Genomic DNA, 9,929 nt, shown 5'->3' with positions numbered 1-9,929 from the left:
AATTCTAGTACAGGTGAATAATTAAAAATGATCAGCACAGTCAACACAACAGCACAGATTTAGAGGAAGCAGCAGGGGATGTGGCTGCTATGTACTGTAGCTAAAGCTAATTTCCACCACCAGTCCCTTGATGAATGCTAAATAGTTTTTTTTTTGTTGCACTACTATGGACCTCTGCTGGAAGTAAAGACGAGTGCAACTGCATTGTATCAATGTATCTTAAAAATCAATAGAGACATTACATCATGAAAAAGCAAAAAAACCTTCCAGTTTGGTATTTAATAAAACTGTAATATTTAATGTTATGTAATTTTCAAAACTGTTACCAGAAACAGTTAGCCAGGATGCCAGCCGAACGTATGATGACATCAGGCTAAGAAACAGTACAAACACACGTTTAAATCAGTCAAATCAGGGCAATTCCTCTTTTACTAAAGTAACGAATACATCACAACATCATGAAGGCAGATGTATCCTGAGTTAAGAGTGTCTTGTTCATCACTCATAACAAACTAACATAAGGCAGTGCAGTGTGTGTGTGTGTGTGTGTGTCTGTGTGTGTGTGTGTAGGATTGGGCATCAAGAAACGATTCCTACTTGGAATCGTTTCAAAAATTACGATTCCAGTAGAATCGTTTCTTTATTGGAATCGTTTAGAGGATTTGGTTTGAAATCTGATCATCGCTTCCCAATTTAATATGCGCAAGTTTTGGTTTCCGTAGCGGCCAGGCGCTTGTTGTGTTGCAGCCTTGGAGCACAGTAAGCAACGCTCTAGTGTGGCTTTATTTTACATTAAAAACGCTGTAAAACTGCAAACCACCAGTGAATCAAAATAAAACTGTCCTCTTATTTGTGAAAATAGACATGTGATCCGTTTCAACTCCACCCCTCAAAGAATCGGAATCGAGAATCGATGAGAACCGGAATCGAAAGGAAGAATCGGAATTGGAATCAGATTTGTTAAAATCCAAATGATGCCCAACCCTATGTGTGTGTGTGTGTGTGTGTGTATGTCAGTAGCAGTCCACTATGACCTCTTGCCCTGGCTTTGTGTCTGGATGAGTGTGAGCGGCGCTCGCAGTCAGTATGTCCTGCAGCAGAGAGAGGGGAGAGTTGTGGATGTGGTCGCTGCTTTGAGTCAGGACTTCCAGCCTCTCGTCTAAACTCAGAGACCTCAGCACCTCGCTCACAGTCACACTGTCACCTCCCCCGTCTGCTCCGCTGAAACTTCTCTGTGCTGAGATGTCCGTCTCTAGGGCCCGATCGCTCTTCTCCATCCCCAGTATCTTCGTGATCTCCTGCCCCCAGCCCTTCCCAAGCAGTTCACACGATACTGTTGCCATGGCAGCAGTTGCATCCAGCGCCCCTAGCGACAGAGGGCAGATCGTCTCTCTGAGTGTTATCAGCAGTCGACAGGCCTTCAGAGCCACAGGTCTATCGCAGTCAACCAGACCACTCAACAACGCTGAGATGACTCCCTGCTCGACCACACGGGCCAGATCTGACTGCACGCCCTCTGCGTGTGTGCCAGTGTGTGTGTGAAGCGTGTAGGCCTGATCAGAAACTACACCATAGGGGTGCTGTAGGGCACAGTGTGCATCTGACCCCTTTCTGTAACCGCGGTGAGCTGAAAAGGCTTGGTCCAGCAGCAGCTCAGCCAGCTCCAGCGTGTGAACTTTGACCTCCCAGTCCAAATCGGCGCTGCCTTGGGAGAGGACGGTGCGCACACACTGCATCAGGAGAGAAGTGGAGGAGGTGGATGACGATGGAGGCGAGTGTGAGGAGCGTGAGAAGAACCAGGAGATGAAGTATTGTACGACAGCCCTCCTGGGGAATCCCTCTGTGTCCTGGGAGAGGATTTCAAGCAGCCGGCTCACTATTTCAGTCTGCATAAGAGAGAAAATCATTGATATGTACACCTGAAATCATTGTACCTCCGGTTTTTATTTTTGTCCTTATCTTTAGAGGCCCAGTACGCCTACACAGGTAAGTAGGTAAGTATGTTTATTTTGAGGGTAAATACCCTTCACAAAATATGAAAGGGGACTATTATAGAAGGAGAGGATAATAACAATGTAAAATATATAAAAATGTATGTATAAACAACAAGTATGATTCGATTGCTTATTTACAGGGATGACAGTAAAAAAAAGGAACAAAAACCAGAACAAGGTAGCAATTATACAATTAATCATAAGAGCGAAGAAAAAAGTCTTGATTTAAAAATGTGTTTGCCTCTTTGATCAGACAAGGTAAGAAAATGCTCTGACACCAATAGATTGCTTATTAATCTGAGTGTACATGGGTGAATAATAACTAGGGCTGTGCTCGATTGAAGAAATTCTTAGTCGACTAACACTCATTCAATTGTATCGACTAATCGATTAGTTGATTTAATCGACAGATCTGTAAATCTGAGTTTCTCCGCAAAGAGTCATGCAAAAGCACCACTTTAATTCTTGCGTTTACCAGAGATGTGCTTGTGCGTTTCTTGGAAATAAGTCATTCAGCATGAAAAAAGCATAAAACATGACTAATCGACTAAAGAAATCTTAGTTGGCTAAGACCAAAACGACCGATTAGTCGACTAAGAGGGAGCAGCCCTAATAATAACAATAATAAACTGTATTTATATAGCTACTTTCATAACATAAAATGCAGCTCAAAGTGCTTTACAAAAAGAAAAATGCTGATCTTTTACTTGGTCCTAAGAAAGTAGCAGCTTAAGTTAATAATCCAAAATGTTACACAACTGACTGAAGGGATAGAAGAAAAACTATAATTTGATATTGTATCCCACACCACAGAAAGTGCTTCCCTGTAGTTTTGTGCCAGAGTCAAATGTACAACAGTTTGTGCCTACCTGGTCCTCAGTGAGTGCTGCCCCCTGTTGCCAGCTGTGCGTCAGTGTCTTTGCCAGTGCAGAGATGGCGCTGGCTCTCACATAACTCTCTGTATCCTGGAGGGCCTCCTTCAGGAGAGGAGTAGTACAGCAGCCGCCCAGCAGAGCCTCAGACGCATCACACACCTCCTCGCCTAAAGTCACGGAGACATGCACACCGGCCAGGTGTCCCAGAAACTCCACCGTCGAGTCTCTCACCTCCCAACGCATGTCACACGCACGCTTCTTCACTACCTCCACCAGATCTAATTCATGTATACACATACATATCATTTCAGTGACACGTTACTTGATGTAGCCAGTAGAAATACTATAGCCTAGTATTTATGAGCTTGAGTGAGGAGGCTGCTGCTGAACTTTACCTTGTCTGAGCTGGTCTGTTATTAAGGAGAGGTCAGTGCACACTCTGATCCACTTTACTAAGGCCTGGTAGGACTTGTGGAGTACCTGCAGTAAGGAACACAGACACAGTCATTTCAATGATAGTAAACAACATTGATTTACAGATATTTTGTAGCTAAAGTTTGTAACCCTCATGAGCAGACTCAGACTCTCATTGTGACTTAATGAATTCAAAGATGGAGCCGTCAGTGGCTAGAGACTCTCATGTGACCAGACAAACAGCTAAAAAGCCAAAGCATAACATGCCTGTCTACCTGTCATTTACTGAGACATTAGCTACTTCCCATTCCTGGAGAGTGCTATAATCTGTGAGGTAACATATATATCCCTGTGTGCATACTAAGGCTGCTACTAATTATTTTCATTATCGATTAATTAGCAGATGATTAATCTCTTCATTAATCTTTAGATCTAACCATGACTAGAAATTCCACCGGATGACACTCTTTTCGGCCGGATGTCCGTTACCTTCCTCTTTCTTTGTGTTGGAATTTTAAACTCCGGTGGATTTCTAGAGACTATAGTTAACTGCTCCTCAGATCTCTGCAGGGTAAATCCAGACAGCTAGCTAGACTATCTGTCCAATCTGAGTTTTCTGTTGCACGACTAAAACAACTTTTGAACGTACACATGTTCCACCAAAACAAGTTCCTTTCCGAGGCTATTTTGCAGAGGCAACGTTATTGCGTCCGGTGCTTAGCGCCGCCCAAGACGATTGTGATTGGTTTAAAGAAATGGCAATAAACCAGAGCATGTTTTTCTCCCATCCCGGATTGCTGTGTGGACTAGCAGGACCCTCCTCCGCAGCACTGTGGAGGAAGGTCGGGCAAAGCGAGACTACTCAACTAACCATTTCAGCTTATACATTATAAACAACTCCACCAACTCAGTGACAGCTAAGCAAACTGATAATGTGGCAGAAGGTTTCAGAAAAAGCTACTGTGGAGTGGACCTTTAGTTAAGATTATTATGTCATACTACTGTTTCACTCTCATACATGTAGCCTCTATACATGACAGAATGTGTGCATCAGTATGGAAAAGAAAAATCTACAAGTTTTGAAAAGTACTTTAAACTACAATAAAAAAAAAGTTATTTAACTGAAATATTAAGACTTATTCTTGCAATATTTCAGTATGACTTTATTCTTGAACTATAATGACTTTTTCTGCCAAAATATTTTGACTTTATTCTTTAAATCTCTTTAAACAATCAGTGCTGGTGTCGTCTTCTTCATCACTGCTCCCCAGTAGTAGTAATAGTAGTAGTAGTAGTAGTAGTAATAATAATAATAATAATAATAATAATAATAATAATAATAATAATAGGCACAAAATAAAATAGAAGAAGTTGTAATCAAGCATGTATAGACAGGAAACTTACAGTGGGGTCAGAATCAGGATTGTCCAGATATTGTATCAGAATTGTGAACACTTCACTGATCTTCTCCTTCGCTCCTGAAACACACAAGATGAAGGATAGGTGCTAAATGTTACATTCTAAAACTCCTTCTCTCGTGTGTGTGAAAACACACATTATAATGTTCATATACTGTAGCATTTGTTTTGTGTCAGTATAGGATATTTGATCTAACTTTCTTCTATTTTGTTGGAAAATCCTGCAAATTATTTAGACCAGTTTACACATTTTTACAGTTAGATTTACTTCTATACTTATACTACTCAGTACTGAGAAAATAACTTATGATATTCTGTACTGTTCTGCTGCATGTGTCCGGTATTTACTTGAGGAGTTAGATTAATAAAAAGCGGATTTTAATCTCTTTCCAATAAAGTTTCCATAAAAGTGGTTAGGAAAGGAAAGAGAACAATATTTCTATTTGGATCATCCCACATAAACACACAGTGTCACCTGGGCTGCTGTTGAGAGCCGTCAGAGCCTCGAGGGCACATTTCTGAACTTTGCCACTGCCGATTACATTCCTGCAAACCTCGCTGCAACCAGTGGATGAGGAGGAAGAGCTGCCACTGCAGATCCTTAACAATGACACAACGGCAGTGACAATCAAAACTGGAGGACAGGGGAGGACGCCAGGAGGCTGAGAGGGGAGGGAGAGAGAGAGAGAGAGAGAGAGAGAGAGAGAGAGAGAGAGAGAGAGAGAGATGTTAGTCTGCTTCACATAAAGAATACAGTCTCCTCTCCTCTGTGTTCTGCTGTCTTTACAGCCTCACCGTGAGTGTGATCTGTGGTGTGTTTGTCAGACAGACACAGATCATAGAGATACAGGAGGTTTTACTCTTCAGCTGCTCCACCACTGAAAACAGATGCTCGTCTGCTGCAGGGACAAAACATATTTAGTTATAAAGATGCAAAAATATGTCCATTCTTTTTAGTGAACTGTGTATATCTGTGTGTTTTACCAGTGGTGTTTGTGCCCAGTAGAGTCGGACCAGTTATAATGTCGAGGGGGAGCAGTAGTATTCTCACAGCCCGGGCTGTGTGGACAGTATCACTGCACAGAAGAAGAAAACAGCACCCATGGGTAAATACATCCTGGTTTTCTACGACTTGAACTACTTATGTCAGAAAACAAACTGAGAACTTCCAAATCACCAGTATATCCACTTCAACATATGTCATAGGACATACTGGACTCCTCAGAAGAGATACATCTCTAAAGTCATTCCTACTCCCTATTGTACTTTCTGTCAACCTGGACATGGTCTGGGAGTGTGAACAGGTGCATGAGTTTTGGAATAAAACATCATCAATAATAGCTGATGTGATAGGATGTCGAATTCCTACTGACCCGATTGTTTTGTTACTTAACGACGACTCTAGATTACACCTGCTTGGGAGACAGAAGAAAATTTGGCTAGCCGGCTCAACTGCAACCAAGAAAATGATAGCTCAGTGCTGGCTCCCCCCCACTCGCTTTGTATAAAACAGTGGTTGGCGTATTTTCTAGACATAGTTATGCTTGAGCTCTCTACAGCAAGGATTAACAAAGCCAAATCATCAACCATCAACCTATGGAATAACGCAGCAGCACAAATATCAGACCTAATGACCTGAGCGCCAGAAGAACTAGAGGAGAGTAACTAGGCAAGGTGTGATTTCAGTTTTTTCGGGGTTTTTTGCCTGGAGACCGCAGAGGGTGGGGAGTGGGCGAGGGTTTTTGTTTTTGTTCTTGTGCAGTTTGTATTTCTCTGTTCTGTTCTGTATGTTTGCATAAAAAAAAAAAAAGTTGATCTAAAAAAAAAAACAAAAGAAAACAAAGTGAGCTTGAACTGGTGATGGTGAAGCCATATTCTGTATGAGAGTGTGAAGTGGCGCTGTGATCAGATGCTTACTGGTGACCTCTGCGAAGCAAAGCAGCTGCAGCATGACAGAGGTCAGCGGCGTTGTTAATGCTCAACATGGACGATAGAATACGGGCGACGCGTTGGCCTGGGACACGTCCATCAGGGCAGGAGCTGCTGAAGACAAACATGAACATTGTTTAACACTGAAACCACTCATTATACGTATGTTTTATACCTACGGTATACAGTGCGTCATTTGTTTCTCTCTCTCTTTTTACATTATGTTTATGCAGCAGGTGCAGCAGTCGATGCGGCTTCTCTTGAATATTTCTCTATACTGTATTTACCGTGAATACACGAAAAGTGTGTTATAACTTATCTACAACCACAGCACTTTTTTTTTTCATACAAGTCTTTTAAACTACTAGTTGTCCACTGTAGAAACAGTATAAGCGCAAATGTAGTATGGGAAGTACAGTATTATTCACAAGGTAAAGCCTTTGTAACATATGGAGCTTTAAGTAAACTGGCTTGCTGAAACTGCCTATCGAGCCAGTGGGGCCTGCCGATGTAATTGAGCCTAAGCTAATGTAGATATAAAGCCTACAGAGTATCTGCTATTTGCTTGAGTAAGGGTAGGATTCAAAAGTACGTTAGGTTAGAGAAAAGGGTCACCTGTCAAAGGACTCTAGATTTAGATTTATGATAAGCTGCTCCAAAACATCATTTAACATTAATACTGGGCTTTCATAGGAGCGCTAACAACCTTCTGGCACATTTAGATTTTATACGAGATGGATGGAGCCTTGTAAAAAACAATGGCAGTGTTCAAATTAACATCATTGCATTGTTAAAGTCATTGTTAAATCCAAGCTCCTTCGGCGAGGAAGATGCCTTCTGTCTGATCTGTGACGATAATGTTAACTTGTGTATTATTTGTGGCCAGGTTGGCTCAGTGGGTAGAGCAGGCGCACATATACTGAGAGGTTTATGCCTCGACGCAGAGGTCCAGGGTTTCGAGTCAGACCTGAGACAATTTCCTACATGTCTTCCTCCCTCTCTCTCCCCTTTCTCACCTAGCTGTCCTGTCCATTAAGAGGCGGAAAAGCCCAAAAAATAATCTTAAAAAGAAAACGTGTGTATTATTTACATTTTTTGTATTTAATGTCATTGTATTTATTGGTGCGTTTACTTTTAATATGACTGCTGTCTGTAAACTGAATGTTCCCGTGTTACGCTGTGTTTGTGTTCATATGAGAGAGCCAGTGTACCTGTTTGCAGCCAGAATGACATCCATCAGAGGCAGCGTGAGCTGACTGCAGCCTGCCGTCACCAGTTCCTCCAGAGACTCTGTGACTGTCTGGAGCAGCTTGTCCCGGAGAGGAGGCCCGGCCTGGGCCAGGAGCAGGGCCAGAAGTTTGAGTATCTGCAGACTCTGATGGAGCTTTGTGTTTTCTTTGGGAATCAGAGACTCCTTGAGGTACTCTGAGATCCCCTTAACAACAGCACTGTACTCTGCGCTGGTTTCCATGGTGATGGCTGGGGGTTCTAAGTCTTCTTCTTTCTTATTGACGCCGTTAGATCCTGCAGACGAGACTTTCTGAAAGAAGAGCAGGATGTGGGCGAGCATTTGATTGGCAGCTGAGGCAACAAATAGACTCGTGTCTGTCTGGAGCTGTAGGAGCGGATCAATGAAATCTGGAGAGTGAGAAAAACAGATTTCAGCTATGAAGTGGTAAAATTCTTACGTCTTTATTCCTAAATATTGCCTGTCTCCATCTCATCAAATTGTCTTTTATGATACACAACATATTAGGAAAGATGGTCTCATTTCCTACATTAAGTTTCACCTGATTGTACAAAGAAACTGAGAGCCTTTGGGTGTTGCAGTGTGCTCCTTAAGCCCTGGATCCAGCCGATCCGTAAACAGGGATCGTCCCAGAGTCCTGCTTCTTGCCAGTGCTGAAGGTTGAAGACCTGGTTCAGAACAGATCGTTCCTGCAGGGGGGGACATCATCAAAGTCAGAAATTGTTTGTAACAATTTAGTAAAAGTACAAGGTGACACTAACTCTACCTGAAGCATTTTGAAGCCGTCCTCAGTGGCAGCCATTAAACCGGTGAGTCTAAGAGTGAAGGAGAGGACACCGGGGTCTGAAGCTGTGTTGTGAACCACAGTGGATATGAATTTGAGCAGACATGGGCAAGCCTCCAGCAGAGATCCTCCTTCATCAGGAGAAAAAGGTGGACATGAGACAGTGGTACAGATCTTTAATATCCATCTATCCATCCACAGCTGGAATAACCCAAGGCAGATCCCCCTGTTACCCTCACTCTTTACTGCATTTGGTATGCATCATTTTGCCTTTGCCAGACTTCACATGACAGCTTCACTTTTATAAATACATTTATTTCGGAATATCCACCATGTGGGTATTGTATCAAGAGAAATTAAAAAGGGTATCAAAACTCAAATTCAGTTTAAAGGTGAAACAAGGTGTTGTTGTTTAATCAATCAGTCGACTGACAGAAATGAATCGACCAAATGGGACAATGGCACAGCCCGGTGTGCCCCATGCCACACACACACACACACACACACACACACACACACACACACACACACACACACACACACTACATTCTGTTGCGGCTTTTGTTTCTTTTTCTTTGTTTTTACAGCACAACGTCTATTCAGCCATTTTTATTCATCGACTCCATACAATACTGACTACAGAATCCTCCCATCTATTTGTTTTGATTATGTTTGTGGTAAATGAATTAGTTTATTATTTAGTATAGCTAGGTTAACCGTATGTCTCCTGTTTTATCCCAGTCTAAGACACTTTTTGGACAAACCAGATAACATATGACAGATAACCAAACTATCCCGCCAAGTTTAGTACTAACCAGCCTCGGTGAGCCCTGTAAACCAGTCCAACAGTTTCTCCAGGCTGGTGTCATCGGGCACAGACCTCCCTGAGTCCGCCAGCACCTCACACACACTGGGCAGCAGCGAAGCACACTCTCTGTCCATGGTACTAACGTGTGTGTGTGTGTGTGTGTGTGTTATGAGCATTTAAGATAAACTGAAGTTTACAGCTGAATAGTTACACTGAAGCATAGCTACATAGTTAACTCCGACACACGTATCTGCTACAGCTAGACGCAATGTAGTATTGAGTGAAAGGTAACAGCTAACGTTAGCAAAAATAACAAAATTAAGTTATTCCTTCTAGTTTAGCTCAACGTCCATCTCGCGGGAAATTGTTTCGGAGGTACCGGTTTGTGACGTCCCTCTTATTTCTTTCAGTGTAAAATGTGAGAGTCATAACAAGGACACTTGCACGGTTTACTGCTC

At 42.4% G+C, this 9,929-nt stretch overlaps 1 protein-coding gene across 2 annotated transcripts; it reads right to left on the bottom strand.

Annotated features, from left to right (window-relative positions):
* Positions 1-939: 939 nt before the first annotated feature.
* brat1 (BRCA1-associated ATM activator 1) lies at positions 940-9,897 on the bottom strand. 2 transcript variants are annotated; one of them, XM_031309609.2, is made up of 12 exons: positions 9,479-9,897; positions 8,646-8,794; positions 8,421-8,568; positions 7,842-8,268; positions 6,619-6,744; positions 5,686-5,777; positions 5,497-5,600; positions 5,177-5,363; positions 4,688-4,761; positions 3,265-3,349; positions 2,864-3,147; positions 940-1,886 (listed from the first exon to the last, which is right to left on the bottom strand). In XM_031309609.2, the coding sequence occupies exons 1-12, from the start codon at positions 9,645-9,647 to the stop codon at positions 1,014-1,016; spliced, it is 2,718 nt and encodes a 905-aa protein (XP_031165469.1). In that variant the 5' UTR covers positions 9,648-9,897; the 3' UTR covers positions 940-1,013. The 2 variants fall into 2 exon arrangements, with proteins under 2 accessions (XP_031165469.1, XP_031165470.1); XM_031309610.2 differs by having other exon boundaries at positions 6,619-6,741.
* Positions 9,898-9,929: the final 32 nt, after the last annotated feature.

Source organism: Sander lucioperca, chromosome 4, assembly GCF_008315115.2.
Source record: "Sander lucioperca isolate FBNREF2018 chromosome 4, SLUC_FBN_1.2, whole genome shotgun sequence".
Taxonomy (NCBI): Eukaryota; Metazoa; Chordata; class Actinopteri; order Perciformes; family Percidae; genus Sander; species Sander lucioperca.
The sequence above is the reverse complement of the archived record's forward strand: the minus strand, read 5'-3'. Positions and strand labels throughout refer to the sequence as shown.

Bases quoted from the DNA above. Each gene is read 5' to 3' on its own strand.
- brat1 (XM_031309609.2), bottom strand. From the start codon at position 9,647: ATGCTCATAACACACACACACACACACACACACGTTAGTACCATGGAC. The intron at 8,269-8,420 runs GTGAAACTTAAT...CTCACTCTCCAG, and splicing joins CAGTTTCTTTGTACAATCAG to ATTTCATTGATCCGCTCCTA. The intron at 5,364-5,496 runs GTGAGGCTGTAA...CTCCCCTCTCAG, and splicing joins CACCACAGATCACACTCACG to CCTCCTGGCGTCCTCCCCTG.